General features: G+C 38.5%; 1 protein-coding gene across 1 annotated transcript in view; it reads right to left on the bottom strand.

Moving 5' to 3' along the window:
- LOC138333831 (scavenger receptor cysteine-rich domain-containing protein DMBT1-like) overlaps positions 1–19163 on the bottom strand; it is a 28298-nt gene extending 9135 nt beyond the window's left edge. The window contains exons 1-24 of the mRNA XM_069282446.1: positions 18832–19163; positions 18117–18431; positions 17475–17798; positions 16709–17023; positions 15526–15666; positions 15030–15194; positions 14289–14445; positions 13488–13648; positions 12192–12518; positions 11279–11590; positions 10587–10910; positions 9985–10296; positions 9364–9681; positions 8828–9220; positions 8294–8605; positions 7611–7934; positions 6809–7111; positions 5893–6006; positions 4984–5190; positions 3410–3565; positions 2814–2987; positions 1804–2124; positions 774–1112; positions 7–336 (exon numbers count right to left, since the gene is read on the bottom strand). Coding sequence (XP_069138547.1) covers positions 7–336; positions 774–1112; positions 1804–2124; positions 2814–2987; positions 3410–3565; positions 4984–5190; positions 5893–6006; positions 6809–7111; positions 7611–7934; positions 8294–8605; positions 8828–9220; positions 9364–9681; positions 9985–10296; positions 10587–10910; positions 11279–11590; positions 12192–12518; positions 13488–13648; positions 14289–14445; positions 15030–15194; positions 15526–15666; positions 16709–17023; positions 17475–17798; positions 18117–18431; positions 18832–19027 — 6340 coding nt within the window. The 5' untranslated portion in view covers positions 19028–19163. The remainder of the gene's footprint in view (positions 1–6; positions 337–773; positions 1113–1803; positions 2125–2813; positions 2988–3409; positions 3566–4983; positions 5191–5892; positions 6007–6808; positions 7112–7610; positions 7935–8293; positions 8606–8827; positions 9221–9363; positions 9682–9984; positions 10297–10586; positions 10911–11278; positions 11591–12191; positions 12519–13487; positions 13649–14288; positions 14446–15029; positions 15195–15525; positions 15667–16708; positions 17024–17474; positions 17799–18116; positions 18432–18831) is intronic.
- Positions 19164–19473: the final 310 nt, after the last annotated feature.

Raw genomic sequence — 19473 nt, 5'->3', positions numbered from 1 at the left:
TCTCACCACTGTCATCGTAGCAGACGACGGCCGCCATGTGTTCCTTGGTCCCGTTAGCCATGGAGAGACGGCTAAAATACGGACATTCTAACAGGGACTTCTCATTTCCAGTGCAGTTGAAACTACTCAAGAAGAATGGTGATGCTGCTTCAAAGCGACTTTTAGCATATGGATGAGCGAATCCATATTTAAAACCAACGGACCGGCAGAAAACTCGAGCTTCCTTGTCATCCCAGAGAGTGGCCATGATGCGACCCTCTTTTCCGAACTGATGGACTGCTAACTGACCACGATGAACAGCTCCCTTTTCAGTCTTCGCAATGCTTATTTTCATTTCTGTTATAAAATAAGGGAAATTATTAATAGTCAATTACTAAGGAGACCGTATTTTACTTAAAAGTAATTTTAAGTCATATGAGAATAAGATGTAAACTATGGTTAACTTCTTTTTTTTATTAGAAAATTGGATTAGAAAATATTTTCAGTTACATCACAAATACTTTTTGCATGAAAAGTTGGCCAATGTTGTGATAACCCTTTAACTGTAGAATTGACAATGATAAGTGTAGTATTCTGTTTTTGCAAATTACAGAGTTCATCCTTTCGGGTACGTATTGATTGTGACGTCATCTGTTTGCGAGCTTAATGTCATATTTTAAGAGAAAACGACTCACAAAAAATGACGTCACAATTGGATACCTACCCGCAGGGGAGTTAGATCTGTGATATCAAAGACGGAATAAGTATCCTCATGATTGTACAGCCATATTTACCTCCGTTCCTGATTGTCTTGTTGTCGTAATCAGTCTGGTTGAGACAAATCACAGACGCGTAAGTGTCGTAGGGGCCACATGAGGATGGTTTCAGACAGGCCTCGATAGAGTCTTCACCTCCAGTACAAGACAAGGAGTAATTGGCAAGGACGTCCTGATATCCTGTAACATAGGCAGAACAACACACGGCACGTCCATCCACAAATCCAAGCTCCTGACAAACCTTGCGCGCAGAGAGGTCGTTGAAACCCTTGTCACATATGAAGTTCCACGTGTTGTTAAAATAGTAAAGCACTGGGCCATCCTTCACATCAGTACCGACGCCAGAGTCCAGTTTTACTGAAAAAGCATTCATAGAACTATTTATCACATAATCCACTCACGGGGGTGGTATAAAGGTCTCGTTTGTCTTCGAGGGCGAACAATTTGGTAACGGAGAGATGACTATAGAGGAAATGGATTGGGTCCATCATAGGTGACTAGGTGGCTCAATCGGCAGAACATCGGGTAATATAAGTGTTCGGAGGTCTCGGGTTCGAACTCCGGATTTTTATATAAAAGCCAGATAAAACCTTGTTTCTCATAATGGCAGGGAAAATTTTGTTTAAAAGGGGAGTTAGTATTATATAATAACTTCCCACCTGGTCAATAAATAAATAGAACTGTCTTTCAGAGGGCCAACTAATTCCTCCACCCCTATAACAAGTGGGCATAAATCTAAAAACGGCGGTGTTTCGATATAAATTACGTACATCTACATTCCATAAGGATTAAAATCCCTCCCGTATTTGAGGAGGAGTAGTCTGTCGATGTGTCTACATACGAATATACTTTAAACCTAATTCAGCATATGCCCTTACGTTCGTTGCTCGGGATAGGGGTATAATTACACAATTACAATATTTACCTGTATTATTGCAATGGATAACATGGTCCATGGATTTTTATATATCTACAGTATTAACCTAACTTATATTATAAACATTGATCACACCTCGTCCAAGAATAATTATATATCTACAATATTTACCTGTATTATAACAATGGACTACTGCGTCTTTGTCATGTGACCAACAACTGCCCGATTCTGCCACTTTCCAGCCCTCATGAGCGCATTCGAGTGGGGATTTCTCGTTGCCATTACAGTGCATGTCTGGTTCATAAACCCGTCCTGTTGATATTTTGTACTTGTCAGTATTGTAGGGAAATCCAGCGGCAAATCCAAAATAGCGACAGAAGGCAGAAGCGTCTGCTTTGTCCCAATATCGGTCACACATTGTCCCCCATACTCCATCTACCGAGATTTCAACACGGCCTGCAGCCCTCGAACCATTTATACGGAAATTAACACCTGGAAATTAGTTGAGGTATATCAAATAAAGGTGACACATAGAAAAATAAGAATTAAAAAATAAAAATGAAAAAAAACAATAAATGAATACAGTTCAAAATAAAATATCATTGATATCATTCTCAATTTTAAAAAAAATCCGATATAAAGATTTCTTTATCTCCTCCAATTAACGTCATAAAAACCTTTCCATATATCCACAATTAAATATTAAAAAAATAAAAATAAATTTTATCGGTGTAAAATCTAGAAACCTGTTGCCCTCATATTTTAATGTAGACATATCTTATTGAAAATACATAAATACAAATCTTTGAAATAAAAATAGATGCAAACTATGAGTACTAAACTTCAAATTTGATGAAAAACAATTCTCTTGTATTTGTAAAACTAAAGGTAAGTAATTTAAATGATCAAAATCCAAGATGGCTGTCTGTTAGCAACCTTGTCGCATGGTACTAAAATGCAATATGCATAACGAAAATCGGAAGGGAACATGAAAAAAAGAGAGAAAAACATTGAATACTGAAAAATAGCGCTAAAAATTGTTTATCAACGGACCATTGACGAAAGAAAATTTGATAAACTTATCAACGCTTACAGGATTGTAAGTGTGCAGTCATTGGAAATAAAATGCAATCTAGGTGACAGATAAATAGAACAGCGGCCGTTACGGTAATTGAATTTACCTCTGTTTGAGAAGCACAGAATACCAGCTTCCTTCCGGGAGTTGCACTGCTTCACCTGACCAAGAGTGAAATTGGCACAGTCTTTGAGGAAATACTCAGATCCATTACAGTGAACCGAGGAAGCCCAGATTGGGTTCCCCTTCCCAAACAGCACTTTGTGTTGGTAGGCTATCCCTGTAGCAGATTAAGATTAATAACTTATAATTTACATAATATGTTACAATCATTTCTATTGGTTAGAATTTTTGGGGTTATTTTTCCATTGACCGAAAGAATTGTACGTCATGTATTATGACGTCATAAATACAAAACCTTTTCGCGGGGAATTTAAAAAGCGGCACAGTCATTGGCCAAACTGAATTATTAGATAAGACATCAATGTGCCATAACTCAAACTGTTTTATTGTAAAAGTAAGTAAAATTATGGAAATGTATACCTAATTAGTACCTGATTGAGTTATCTGAGTTATATTATGAGCATTATTCTCAATATCTTTTGGGGTTATGAAGTCGTAGACAAAAAACAAACGGATCTATTTTTCATAGATGCGAAAGACGCTCTTCGCGTCTATGAAGAATGTCCTAAAGTACTGTACCTTTACTATACCCCAGTTCTCTACACACCACCGTTGCGTCGTTGTCGTCCCAGTCGTCGGCACATATCCGCCCTGTGATATTGAGGAACTTGAGTTCCACTGACCCAGAATTACTAGTCCTCTCCTTACTAGAGCCTTGAATGCCTAGACTGTAATCTGTAACAGAATGGACACTGTATTGTACTAAATGTTTCCATAAGGTATTGTTAAAGTGAACAGTCGGGCAAGGATGGCTAAATTCAGTAAAAATGGTGTGAATGTGTCCAGTCTTATGAAATAGAAAAATAAAATCTCTCGTCAGAATCTATCTGCGTACGAAGAAATTAATTTAAAGTATAGGAATCCTAAAACGTCCTCCCGGCTGACTATGTCCGTGGTTACATTTCCACGCAGCCTCGCGTTCAATGCTTTCAATTTTTCTTTCTTTTAATGGTCAGAACTGGGAAACGTAAGCAGAACTTGACCGTCGTATTAATATATGTGAACTTTAGGAAGGCCAATGAACGCATTTAGACTGGTATTCTTTGCCCGACTATTCACTTTAAAACTGTAATTATGTTCGACACTTCTTCATTAATATTGATTTTATTTTCAAAATTTAACAGAATGACTACGTATCAAGTATAATTTAGTTATACAGGCAAACGATGTCAGCATTTAATGTGAGCTGAAAAGAATTTCGGCTTAATTTCATGTAAATATAATATGAAAATGTAAATTTCGAATAATACTCAGGTAATATTTTGATATCAATTCAAGGCCAAGATCAATTTCTTTTCAACTTTTTTTGTGTGCAATTTTGCCATTTTCAAGTAAAATTTACCTAAATTTCACATGAAAGATGTCTGCAGACTGATAATGACGACTACGTATGGTTTCCCCCTTTGGACCCCAAAATCAATCAGTGACAAATAAAGTTGTTCTGTTTAAAGTATTTGAAGCATCCTTTACAAATTGTAATGAACGTTTTCTAATTTTGCAGCTTTGGTTGCCATGGTAACAATCAGAAACTTGTATAATTTGATTTAATTTGATAACTTGACATTTTTGCTCATTGTTTGATACGATATATATCTTCAATATAAATATAAAGTGTGTTTAAGGACGTACTCAAGTAACAAACAAGCTGAAATGATACACGACCATCATACGTATTGTATCAATGTTGTTCTCAACAATTTAATCATTAATTAAAAGGTTTAAAAATCTGACGTTTGGAGGCCAAAAGGGGCACAAACCATACATAGTCCTTTTTAACATGGTGTCGATTTGTGAACTGACTTCATAGTTTTGTTTCTTAATTCCCATTCTGTGTACCACATATGTTGGACAATCCAAAATAATTACCCTTTCTGTTTGTGAAATATTTACTTATTAATAACTAATACTGGGTTTTACATGACCAACGTTGTTTTAGTATCACAAGGTTCTAAAAAGATTCTTTGAGTAATTGATTCGTCTACTCCTGTTTTTGATAGAGAAAAAATACCATTCGTAAGCGTTGGAGCATCTATAAATATTCATATACAAGTATCGTCCCAATAACTGGTTGTTGATTATATTTACAAACTTACTTGATGATAGAGAGCCATTATAACAAGCAACAGCGGCGTAGTCCACTGAACATGATCCGTATGGATTGTCTGATTTGCAATCCTGAAGTTTTGTTTCATTTCCGTAACACTGTATTCTCTCAGCCAGACTCTGTGAGTAGAGGTATCCATAGGCCCCACAACAAATAGCCAGTCCATGCTCATATCCAAGTTGTTGACAAGTTACGCCTACGAAACACACACTCAATATAATATCACCGGGAATATTATCATCCACAACTGTAAACCAACTTTTGTTCACGTGCGATTTACTTTGCGAATTTCGCGATCCAACAAAATACGTGAAAGATTTTCTTCGCGAATTAATATTTACCAACATATTTTATATGGAAATTCTAATAATTTTTCATTCCTCAAAAAATTATCTCAGCGAACCTGTTTTGAAACTCACTTTGCGAAATTTATTAGCCGGGAAAGAAAATTGGTTTACAGTATCCATCCGCGAACGTGTTCACTTCGAATAAACTAGACGCGTGTCTATAGTGATCTGAGCGAGTAACTAGGCCACTTTTAGAGTATTGTTGGACAGTAACACCCTAGTTTGGACTTGTTCGGGTGAGACAACCTCCAGCCATACATTTTAGGAGAAGAAAAACTGTTGAGAGACTACAAAGTTGCGACGCTGTATCTGTGAAATCAGCATCGTGGTCCTGAGTGTTGACCACTACGATGCAATGTATGATACTGAGGAGTCTCTTGAACGCCAAATAAAAATAATTTATATTTTTATCTTAAAACAACAACGAATGCTTCTTATCAATCCAAGATGAAAAGCTACGAGAAAATCTTCTATTATATAATTGTAATCACCTTTAATACACGATGATTAAGGGCTTACTCTTATCTGTCACACAAACCCACAATACTTACGGAGGTTGGCCGGCCGATCCCAGTCGTGATTACAGACGACGCCCCATTTATCTATCTTGTCCATGTAGACTTGAACGATTCCGTGACTGACCATATTTCCTTTTTCCAACCGCACTGTAACAAACAAGATGCAGCAAGTATTAAAATAGACGTGGAACAAATATTTTCTCGTTTTAATCAAAGTTCACCAAAGAAATTACGAATGATTAGTAGATATCACAATGGTGATTTTTTTTATCGAATTAACAACGATGTTAAATTAGAAGGATATGTTAGACGTGAATGACCAACGCCGTTATATTAAAACGGGACAGGTATTGGTAATTTTACAGTGTGTGTGACTCTCATTGCAGGGACAAAGAAATTAAAATTGTTAGTTGCCAAAGCATGGAACTCAGATTGGACAGAATTGAAAACAGTGGAAACACTAATGATATAAACCCCTATACTTGTGTGTGTGTTTGTGTATTTGCTTAAATTAATGTCCTTTTGATAGTCAGGGTCATGTAAGGACGGCTTCCCATGCATGCGATGTGTTGTGTGTATGAAGTGCGGGTGTGTGAATTGGGAGACTGTGGTATATTCAACGGGCGTACCATTCGTCCTACTCCCTTAATGCTGAGCGCTAAGCAGAAGCAGACACTACCACTTTTATAGACTTTGGTGTGTCTTGGTCAGGAGACAGCAGAAGTCCAAAAGTGAGGCGGTGTCATGAGAGACGTTAGTTAGAACAAAGCTAGTTAGGAGGAAGAGAAAAGATAAAATCCTAAATTTAGTCACCATTTACGATTATACAATAGAGGTAGCAGGTAAAATTCTAAAACCCTACCTACTCTATAAAAATGGTACATGAAAACTATACATGAAACTAACGTCAATATACATATATTCTCATTCTGATGGCAGCTCCCCTTACCAGAGTCTGTACACAGGACGGTGGCGTCGTAACAGGACGCGTAGTCCGGATCCCAGTTCACCTTACACTCCAGTAGAGACTTCTCATCTCCACTGCAGCTGACGTAATCCATCCATACATGTCCTTCCCCCTTCTCCGTCTTGCTCTCTCCTACCTTACCGTCGACAAATCCCATTTGTTTACAGAAGACGGAGGCGTCGTTGTCACTCCAGCCACGCCCACAAACACGCCCCCATTCACCATTGTATTTGACCATCACTGAGCCGTGGTTTTTCTTACCCTTAATGCGGAATGAGACACCCTCTGAAATAAAGCAGTGTAATACGCTGGATTAGGAACATGATTACATACCACATGCGTATTATGATATGATTTTTCATTTTATACTGAATGTTTTACATTCTAATTGAAATGATGAAATTTTGAAAGTCATGAAAGAAATTTTTGTTTGAAACTGTGTGAATCCGCGCAGCTGATTCTCACAATAGTTTTTTATAAAACATTTTCCCAACCCGATGAAATTAGAAAATTAATGACATCTGTATTCAATGCTTATAATTCATTTTGCACGCTACCTTATAAAATAAAAAAAAAACATTTACACGTACGATCCCATTGATTTTCTAAGGGATTATTTTTCCAAATCAATACGTAACGTCAATGTTTTTATTGTGACGTCACGATAACGTCGGAATTTATTTTAGTACTGATATGGAAATAATGGATCGGTCAATCAGAAGCCAGATTTAGTATGAAAACAAAGGGGAAAATAATTATAGATATATGAATAACTGTGCAATACCTTTGTTACTATAACATAAGACTCCAGCGGTTTCCCTGTAAAATACTATCTTAGATGAACAGCCTAGATCATCTCCTAATAGTTTGTACTTGCAGTGGTCAAGTCTCGTCTCATTGCCATTGCAGTCGAATCGTCCCACAGCCACTGGGGTCTTAAGGTTGGTGGTGCCCCGGTATGACACTCCTCCAGAAAAGCCTAGCTGGGTACACGCTACGTTGGCATCCTTGTCGTCCCAATCCTTCCGACAAATCGGACCCCAGAATCCATATAAATTGGCTTCCAGAGATCCATAATATTTATTCCTATCAATCCTAATCTGCATAGCTGAAAGAGTAGTAAAATAAAGTGGAATTATAATCGAATGTTTAACAAAATGTTGTTGAGCAGTAGACTCAACGTTATTTGTGAAGGTGAATGGTTAAGGGACACTCCTCAAATGAACAGTGTCGTAGGAATTATCCTTTCTTTCTATTTAAGAAATGCTAAATGATTTTAAAAAAAGGTTAAAGCATATAAATAGTATTTAAAAAAATAGATACATGGACATTTAACAAGAATATTTTTATCAAAAATTTAGCGATATCCTAAAATCCAACCAGCTCAAAATATTATGTTTGTCTTTTCCATATTACATGTATCTACTAGTACATGCAAATCTACCGATATTATGTGTGTGCTAGTACCTGTAGCGGGCAGTATAGCCTTTTCAGAACAGTAAACAGACACATAGTTGTTGGACGGACATGGCGATAAATCGTAGTCACAGGAGTCTAGTTTGGTTTCATGGCCCATACACTTGACGTTACTTATAGAAATGTTAGAGATTGGGCCCAAGGCTGAACAGCATTGCTTCCGACCAAATTTATAGCCCAGCTGTCGACAAACGATAGTTGCTGATACATCAGTAAAACCCACGTCACAAACACTCCGGAATGACTTGTTGGAGTAGAGTTCCAGGCGTCCATAGAACACGTCATGAGAATCCACAAGTCGAACTGGAAAGAAGTATGTAGCATCATTAATACCATTCTATTGACTTATGCTTGATATTCAGGGATTTGGATATTGAAATGCATTAAGTATGATGTTTTAATGTGCTGATACAGTACTGTAGTTCTTTCTACTATTTTTTTTTATTAAAAGAAATTGATGAATTCTGTTCATTTGATTCAGGAACCAAGTCCATGACTACATTAAGATACAACTATACACCGTACCTGTATCGTAGCACTGGACGCCAGCGTCTGTGTGATGTGTCGTACAGCCAAACTGACGGATGACCAGAGATCTACTGACTAACGATCGCCGATAAAGCGGATCAGAGTTCTCTCCCCTAGTGTAACGACTGTTGAAGTTCATTGGACAATGGAATATGGAGTCCTCATCGCCTTTACACCTCATGTGGCCTATCCAGATGGGACCGCTACCACTGCCATAGTGGCCATAGTTCAGAGCGCGGCCGCTGGAGTGGTTCAACATGCGGCAAAGGACGGAGGCATCTTTATCGTCCCAGTAGGACGCCCCACATACAGAGCCCCATTCACCATTGATGGAGATCTCCACACGTCCTGACAGGCTGTTAGAACCGTTCACAAGGCGAATTGGCACACCTATTCATATAAAATAGGAAAGCTGATCATACAAAATAGGCACACCAGTTCATACAAAATAGTCACACTTGTTCATACAAAACAGTTATCAGAGGCACACTTTTTCATACAAAATAGATATAACAGGCATATTGTAAACTCACTTGAATCCGATGTACAGTACACGGCAGCCTTTGTGTTAAGTGAGCAGTTGCGTACATCTCCCCAGCGGAGATTTCCACACCGAGCGAGATATCCTTCTGAACTGGAGCAGTTTAGATTCGACAGCCACGGAAGGCTCTTCCTGGGTCCAGAATTAAACTCATGTCGGTAGTAAGAAAAACCATCACGATAGTTCATCTCCCTACACAAGACTTTGGCATCACGGTCGTCAAAGCCTTCGGGACATATCGTCCCCCACACATCTAAATGGCGTACTTCAACTGCTCCCATAACTCCCTCGGACAGACGAAGGTCATATTCTGTGGACAAAAGTCAATACAGTAATACCTCACAGGTCATATTCTATGAACACAGGTCAATATAGTGATAACTCAAAGGTCATAATTCGTGGATGAAGGTTAATAAAGGGTCGGGGTGCTTACTTCTAAGGGCCGGGGTTTATGGCTCCATGGGCCGGGGATGCTTATATCTAAGGACAGGGGATGCTTACATCTAAGGGTCGGGGTGCTTACCTCTCAGGGTCAGGGTGTTAACATCTTAAGGACGGAGGTGCTTACCTCGAAGGGCCGGGGATGCCTATCTCTTAAGGCCAGGATGCTTACCTCCACTTGAGGCTGTGTTGGAACAGGCGACGGAGGCGTACTTGCCGCTAGGACACACGTCTAGACGGTAGCTGTATTTACACTGCAGGATGGAGTCCTCTTGTCCACTGCATTGCACATTGTTGATAGCTATCTTGTATTTACTCATGTTTCCAAACACAGAACAGCAAATACTGATGCCATTTTGATAGCCAAGCATTCGACAGGTCACCTGAGCGTCTACATCATCAAAGTCGTCGGCGCACACCAACACGTACTCATTATCTTGCCAAACCTCCACAGCCCCGAAGGTAATGTTGGGCTCTAACCGTACTGTCGTCAAAAAATCATTCAAAATTTATTTAACAGTTGCTTATATTGATAAACAAGAGTTGTACCTGCACAAATCACCTCGAATAGGCATAAGTAATGATTAAGGTATCAGGATAATGTATCTACGTTAACCAAATCCAATTAGTCATCTTAGCAAAAAAATTCCAAAGGAATCTGTTACATAATGTATATCCTAATTATCTTAATTATTTATCTATTGCGTTTCCTTTTAATTAGTTATAAAGAAGGATGAAACATAAAATCAAATTTAAAATCAGCTTTGGGATTACCTTTGCCCGTGCAGTAGACACTGGCATCATATCGATGTGTACGACATGACGTGTGTGTAACATTCCAGCCAGTGCTGCCGCACTCCCACACTGCCTTCTCATCCCCAGTACAGTGTACGTAGTACAGCCACGAGCGTCCCGTCCCTGGCGGAAACGTCCCTGACGACAGAGCCACGCCGTCAACAAAACCAAGCTGACGACACACGACCTTAGCGTTGTCGTTGTTCCAGAAGGAATCGCAAATGGTCCCCCATTCACCATTGTACGCCATCTCGACACGACCACTGTACTGGGTGTCAGAGCCACCTAACCGTATCTGAAATCCTACAGAACCAAACTAAATGTCATTAATGTCCTTAGCTTATTCACCCCTGAAAATACATAATGGACGGGTCTAGTCTTTTATTAAGAAGAGCCTAACTGTGTTTTCAAGGTTGAATAAGTTAAGACAGACATCAACATTTCTATGTTAGCCCTATCCTTATTTTATGGAATATACCGTGAAACAAAGAGGAGGTCTGATAAAATTGTCAGTCCACTGAAGATATGGAATGTACATCAATCCATATCACTATACAAAAATGGTCAGAGAGTCTCGATTGTGTCTTTTCTATCTTATCCAGATGGTAGTGCTGTGCGTGGTGATAACTTAAATTGCTATTTGCTAGAAAGTTTAAGAAAGTTTATCTTACCAGAACTTTTGTAACAGAACACTCGAGCTGCCAGTCGGTTTGACCGACAAGACTTCTGAGCAGCGGTCTCATTGTATGGGCACTGGTTGATGTTGGTTTCATTTCCAAGGCAGTTGACATTTGACATCCAGATAGGTGTCCGTGAGCTGTAGTATCGTGACCCAAACATGGCGCCTCCCTGGTAACCCATCTGTCTACACACCACCATGGCGTCTTTCTCGGTCCACCCGTCCGCACATATAGTACCGTTTATTCCGTGTTTTTCTACCAGAACTGTGGCAGGGAAATCACCGGCGGGGACAATTCTCACCTCTGAAGAATATGAACAAGAATCATACAGATTTGGTTTGTTTTACATTCAGTAACATCATTTGTTAGTCACTGGAATGTTACATATTGGAACCTAATTACTCTAATAAACTATCAACCTTACAGTTAGAATTATTTATAGATAGTCTCTCAGAATGAAAATGAAAAATAATAGGGGATAATCTATAACAAGGGATATATGAATATATCAGTAATGTTCGTGTGTCTTGTTTCAGTAATATATGTGTGTCGTGTTGGCACAGAAGGGATATAAGAATATATCTTATAATCCGCCTGATATCCAGTGATTACGCCCGTGTAATATTTTTGCATACATCACTAGTGTAATATGACATGGAACGATTTCTATTGGCCGGTAATTTATTGCGAAGTCAAGACGGAAACAATAAAATGAGGTCAGGAAAAATGGCGTGACGTCAGGATTTGTTGGACGTTGGGACAAAATGGCGACCACCGCTGCCTTTATGGTTATAGAGAGGAATATGAGAATGTATGTAGCCTTTATGAGTATATGTATGTTATACCGTCTGGTGAGAGAGATATGAGGATGTATATAAGGGGAGTAAATCATTGAAATACTTACCATTATTGTCAACTGGGTTTTTAGAACAGAGCACGCTTGCGTAGTTATAAGATCTCTTTGGGCACGTTCCTTCAGTGAACTGACACTTGGATATGGTACTTTCCTTCCCTGTACAGTTGAGCTGGAGGATGGAGTCGAGATAATACTTGGAGCCAAACGCCCCAGGCATCAGTGGCTTGCTGTACGGAAAGCCCAGCTCTTTACACACCACCTTGGCATCATCTTTGTCGAACTGGTCGGCACACACGGTGATCCATTTACCGTCATTGTACATCTCTACACGGCCTGTTGTAGCATGATCCTGACTTTCACCGTTACTGATCCTCACTGTAACATAGAATCATGTCGTAAAAACAGTAACAAAATATTATTACTGACCTTTACTACATGTACCATGGGACCCACTTAATTTGAAATTGAAGTATTGCTTAAATATGCTTCATCATTGACGAATGGTATTTTTCTCTACAAAACACACGAGCAGACGAACTAGTATTTTTCTTCAGTTACAGTGGAGCATCATTCATGCGAAATGCAATGTAACCCCTGTTCACACATATTCATTGTCTTTCTCCTTGGTTGTATTGAAATCTGGATAATTTGAAGAGATTTTTTCATTCCCCGAAAACTTTTATTTAGTCATACTATAACAACGATTTTTTCTATTGTAACTTTATATAATTACTAACCATTGTAATAGTAACACGAATATCACTCATTGTAACTATAGAAACACATTAAGATTACTCACTGCAGCTATAGTAATACATTAAGATTACTCCTTGTAGCTATAGTAACACATTAAGATTACTCATTGTAGCTATATCAACACATTTAGATTACTCATTGTAGCTATATTAAAACGTTAAAATTACTCATTGTAGCTATAGTAACACATTAAGATTACTCATTGTAGCTATAGTAACACATTTAGATTACTCATTGTAGCTATAGTTACACATAAATATTACTCATTGTAGCTATATCAACACATTTAGAATACTCATTGTAGCTATAGTAACACATTAAGATTACTCATTGTAGCTATAGTAACACATCAAGATTACTCACTTTAGCTATAGTAATATATAAGATTACTCATTGTAGCTATAGTAACACATCAAGATTACTCATTGTAGCTATAGTAACACATTAAGATTAGTCATTGTATAATTTTAGTAACACATTAAGATTACTCATTGTAGCTATAGTAACACATTAAAATTACTCATTGTAGCTATAGTTTCACATTAGGATTACTCATTGTAGCTATAGTTTCACATTAGGATTACCTACCGTTATTATAACAGAATACTCCAGCATTATGATTTGGATTGTTACATCGAGCTTCTATCCCTTTCTTCCAGCCTGGGTTTTTACACATAAACAGGCTTTTCTCAGCGCCAAAACAGTTCATGGATGTCAGAAACTTGGGCATGGGTGGTCCTGCCAATCCTCTAGATAGAAAATAAAATGAAAACATTTTAATCCAGGTTATGGTGATTGTGTATTCTTAAGTATGTATGGTGGGATGGAACAATAGGCTTTTTATTACTATTTAAAAAATAAATACACTGGGTGACCAAACTTGTGTAAACACATGACCTAACATTATTCCTGGATAGTTCTACTTTTGAGCATTGCTGTGGATTGAAATCAATGCTAGGGTCGAAACCTATCTAATATACAACATATTTGCAACACATTTTTACTTTGACAGGATAATTTACTTTGAAAAAAATGATGCTTTTCTAAACTAGAAAACTGTCCGTCAGAAAGGGCCTAACTGGACCCAATACAGGAGTCATTTCCAGACTTCTTCAGAACTAAAACAACTTCCTATTCTTATATGTTAGGAATATGGAAAACTGAACAACTCCCTATATCCCAATGTAGGCGTAATGCCAATCTTTAATTTTATCATGTAAACCTTTTAACATATATCAGTTTATCACCGTGTTATTAAAACAAACAATTACTAATTCGCTCCGATGAACAAACAGTGAGTATATAGAGCCCGTATCTGAAATATGGAGCCCAAATAACAGATTCCGCAGTGTAGTTGAACATTGTGACTACACCGTGCTAGGTATATACCTTCTGTATTCACCGTCTCTGAACCCAAGTTGTTTACAGGCCACCGTAGCGTCGTAGCGGGACCAGCCGATATCACAAATGGAGCCTCGCTCATTGTCCATGACGATCTCCAACCGACCGAAGTTGTCCAACCCTCCGACAAGGTGTAGCTTGGGAGCTGCAGAGCAAACGTACCACGTGAATACAATGAATTGGCCGTGACCATCTTTCTGTCGTCGGAATTTATTCACAACTACCATTGTATTGTTTACAGTGTTGTGATATAAATACTGTGATTTATTATATCAGTTTTTCTGAAGAAATAGGTCTAGCTATATGAGAGAATACATGATTAATATCGATATCAATATGAATTTAAACAGGTATATTGCTGAAGACTTACGATGTTTCAGAATAATTATCAACTGCGCTTGCCAAGGTTTCTGGTTTCTGATTACTCCAGCGCCTTGGCACTCAAAAGACTTAGCACTCAAATGCCTTGGGTAGTGAAGACGAATAACTTTATGGTAAAGTAAAAAAAAAAAAAAAAAAAAAAAAAAAACCGACCTAGGGATAAATTAATTTTGTTATTTGAATGATTTAGATTGTAATGATTCAGTTCTATCCTTCAGACATCACACATCGCTTCCAAAACGCCGTTGAAACCCTTTTTTGAAAGCATTTAGATTGCCCGATCATTAGCGGACAAAGACATGTAATGCATGTGTATTCTTTTAACATAACAACCCCGATGTTACTCACGTGTATTCTTATAACATAACACCCCTGCGGCGCCGGAGTACTGGGAGTCACACTCATCGCCTCCCACAGAACAGTTAAACAGCGATGATTCGTTGCCATGACAATTCACTTGTCCCATGAAGAAAGGTCCGCTGCCAGACGGAGTCTCTTGGAATGCTACGCCTCCTTAAATGTCAGAATTTCAAATTAAAAATTGGATTCCCAGTAGTAGAATTGCAAGCCTAAAAAGGACTGAAGTTACTCTGTTGAACAGCATATAGCCTCCAAAATATTGAAAACATCTTTAAAAACATTTGGCTTGATTATTTTTGTCTCTACTACTTGTGTGATTCTTGGTTTCAAACTAGGGAGAGATGATCTAGTAAAGAACTCTGCTGAGTAAGACTTTTTGTCAAGATTTCCGGGTCTGATGGCCGGTCTAGGTTTAAATCTTTTACACACTGAGATTGACTTTAATCTGGTACACAATTGGTACAATGTTGGAGTACGTTGTTACCTCTGAACTTGAGCGAGCGGCAGACGACATCAGCGTCCGTGTCGTCCCAGGACGTAGGACATATCCGTCCCCAGATGCCATACTGCTTGATACCAACTCGACCGGAGCTTCCCGAACTGTTCTCTAGCCTCATCTCACTGGCTGTAACACAATGTACAGGTTTGTATAGATTTTAGCATATCTATAAACACCACCCACGCTACAAACGATATATACACAGTTCAAAAATATTTTGGAGCTGTGGGACACCAAGAAAGAGATCTTATTAAGCAGGGTCCGGTTTCACGAAAATTCTTTAATCTTAAGGGGTTCCTTATCTTAAAATTTCCCTTAAAAAGCATTACCCGTGTACATATTATAAGGAAGGCTCCTAAACTTTTTTTCTTTACTTCTTCCATGCCTTCAAATGGGATATTTCCATAAAGAAAGTTCATGAGACTGGGCCCATGTTATTTTATATAGATGTTAACACTAGGGCAGGTTTTACTGTACATAATGTAGAAATGATAAAGTTAGAAGAGTTACGAAGAAATTCTCTCTAAATACCTCTCAGCATTTATCACAATACATCATCAAATATTTTGTCAAGAAAGAAAACCAATTCATGATCTTAAAACATGTTACAAACAAAGGATTTATTGGTGAAGATATATATTATAAGAATCTTTCATACGTGGATATGAAGAATAGGGATATTCTACCCGAGGGTCACAAAATGTTGTAAAACCCGAGGCTTGCCAAGGGTTTTACAACATTTTGTGATCCCGAGGGTAGAATATCCCTATCCTTCATATCCACGTATGAAAGAGTATTTTTCTCTCATACGTTTTCGACGTTTTCTTGCAATTTTAATTCTATTAATTTCCACCATTTTAAAATAATCCGAAAAAACGCGACTGCTAGAATCTAGTCAAATCTCCATACATAAAAAATGCGTAATATTTTCAACGCAGATCCCGTTGTTTGTATCTTTTCAAGTAAACCCAGCTTAATTTCAAAAAGAAATTTTATAATTGTGCCTAGAAGATAGTAATTTTGTTGACGCTGTGCGTCACGAGGCTTTATTGCATGGGTAGCCTTGTAATACAGCTTCAGGCGACATGAGTGTATTGCCCTGGACCAGCCAGTATGAATGTATGAGAGAAATGATATTTCCATGAGACATGGAAGGTTAGGTACTTACAGATACTAAGGGACCCGTTATAACATGACACTGCCGCGTAACCCAGATAATTATCCCTCTGGCACCCTCGGAATCGGTCGTATCCACATTGTTCAATCTTTGTTTCGTTTCCTGTACAGTTAAGGTTGGGCCAGGTGTATCGTCCGTAGAACGTGCCGAACGAACCAGGAGGTAGAGCTCGTCCACTCACAAAACCCAACTGTGTACAAATGACCATGGCGTCCTTATTGTCGAATCCCTCGCCACATAAAACCGACCAGAATTGATCCATAACCTTGACAACGCCATATGAATGATCTCCCCTCGACAACCTCACTGTGTGGACAAATATATTCAAAGAATTAGTTAGAATTTTACATTGTAGGTGAGAAAGAGCCACTACACTATCTTCAACTCACTAAGCTCACCCCTCATCCGATATCAGTTTTTTTTTAATTTTGCATATAGAACACATTTACAAATACATAAATAACAAGACATATTAGAATTCTTAAGTTACAAGCACATATTCCGTCTTTGCGCATTACAGAGTTAGCTCCCATGCGGGTAGGTATCCAATATGACGTCATTATTTCTTGGTGCAATTCACATCGTTTTCTCCGAAAAGTAAGACGTTACGCTCTCAAACACACGACGTCACCATCAATACCTACATGCAATGACAGATAACTCTGTAATATGCTGATACAGACTACTACACACTGACCAAGATCATAGAGAAGAGTTGTAAAATACAGATAACAAAATCTGAATAATTGAGATTTACCATTTTTATAGCAGATGACCGAGGCATCCCTAGAGTGGTCGGAACAGTCTGTGTTGTTATATACTCTCCAGCCATGGTTCCTGCATTGTAAGATCGATTTCTCCTGTCCATAGCAGCCCAATCCGCTCATCATTATCGGACCTGTGCCCTTTCCATAGTAAGAGTCTGATATCGGCTCACCATCAGCGAAGTTCATGGATTTACACAGGACTCTTGCATCACTGGAAGACCAGGATTTATCACAAACCGTTCCTGTTACACCATCGTACGTTATCTGTACTCGTCCAAAGTAGCTCCCTCCTCCAGCTAAACTTACCGACACACCTGGGAATACAGAGGTATTGGTTTTCAAGAAGATGCATGAAGGCAACATTTAATGAAGACCGAATAATGCTGTAGGCACTTTAAACACTACATGAAAGCTCTTCACTATTTTCAGAATTTGATATAATGCTTTTATAATAATTTTTACAAGAAAACTCTGTTCCTTCATTAACAACAAGAGTAACTTCAATGACAGCACAGTTTCCATAGGAACTGAGCATTGCTATATAACTGATGTAACCTCATCTTACCCATCAAAAGCTAAATTGGGGTTAACATTGCATAGTGTAACTACAGAACAGTATAAACTAAACTCACTTTTGTTATAACACAAAGCATATGCTGCACGACATGAATGCACTGGACGACCCCAAGAATCCACGTCGCCTACACATGACTCCAAACTGGCCTCCCTTCCACTGCAGTTCAACTGCGTGATCCAGATAGGACGCAGTGTTTCATTGACAGTGCCATAAGCTTTGCCGTCCACGAATCCTCGCTCCCGACACACCACCCGGGCAGCACGGTCGTTCCATTCTGTTCCAGTGGAACAGACCTGACCCCAGACTCCATGTTTTCGAACGTTGACCTCTCCCCAGTGTTTAGAGCCGTTCAACAGGTCTATACTGAAAGCTGAACAAAACGGGCTAGGTTTGATAAATGTGTTCTAAATGCAAATAATTTAGCATAATGATATTTTGCTTTATGAATTATATAATCTGCTAGCCGATAAGAATACCAAAAGACCAAAAGAGGGATGGTAGGGGATGATTGGAAGACTAAAGGAGAAATGGCCGTGGAAGATATAAAGAGTAATAAAAGGATAACAAAGACAGACAGAACGACTACAGAAGCGATGACAGGTGATTATAGGAAGACTTAAGGAATGACAGGAGTCCATATTAGGAAAGACTAGAATAGGAATGACAAAGGAAGATAGAAAGACTAAAGGAAGGACGTAAGAAAAGATATGAATAATCATAGTTGCAGCATTGTTATGCTACTTCAATTGAACTTTTAAGATAATACTTACACATATCCACATCGCTTTTAGATTTATTGTAACAGATAGCCGCTGCTCTATTCATAGTACCACACTTTGTAGTAATTGGGGCGTGTGTACAGTTAAGTAACTCTTTCTCTGCTCCACGACATTTAAATTGAGTCAAGGCTTTGTTTGCTAACGAGTCTGTGGACATCTTGCCAAGTTTGGAGCCACGAAGGTACATAGCGTCTTTGTAGCCAAGCTGTCGACACACGACCTTGGCGTCTTGATAATCCCATTCATCGTCGCAGACTTGTACCCAGCCATCGTCAAGTCGTACTTCCACAGTACCAACGTCAGTTCGGCCCCGTGACTGCAATCGGACTACAACAATAAACAGTCTACGTTCAACAAAAACGTCAAGGTAACCTGTCAGACTTCTCTCAAATTTTACGGTAAGATCCATAGTCAAATTAATTCCAATATATAGCTGTTAAATTCTATGACCATCATAAAATTATTTGTCCACTATCATCAGTGAACATAAGACATGCACATGTTTAAGATATAGCTTAATTAAAACATCATATTTCCAAACAAGATGTCAACAGAAAACCTAATCTTTGACATCGCCTTCTCCGTACACAGCCCGTGTTTGAATACAGTTATACAACTAGAAATAGGAATGAT

The sequence above is a fragment of the Argopecten irradians genome, chromosome 10, assembly GCF_041381155.1.
Source record: "Argopecten irradians isolate NY chromosome 10, Ai_NY, whole genome shotgun sequence".
NCBI classification, from domain to species: Eukaryota; Metazoa; Mollusca; class Bivalvia; order Pectinida; family Pectinidae; genus Argopecten; species Argopecten irradians.
The sequence above is the reverse complement of the archived record's forward strand: the minus strand, read 5'-3'. Positions and strand labels throughout refer to the sequence as shown.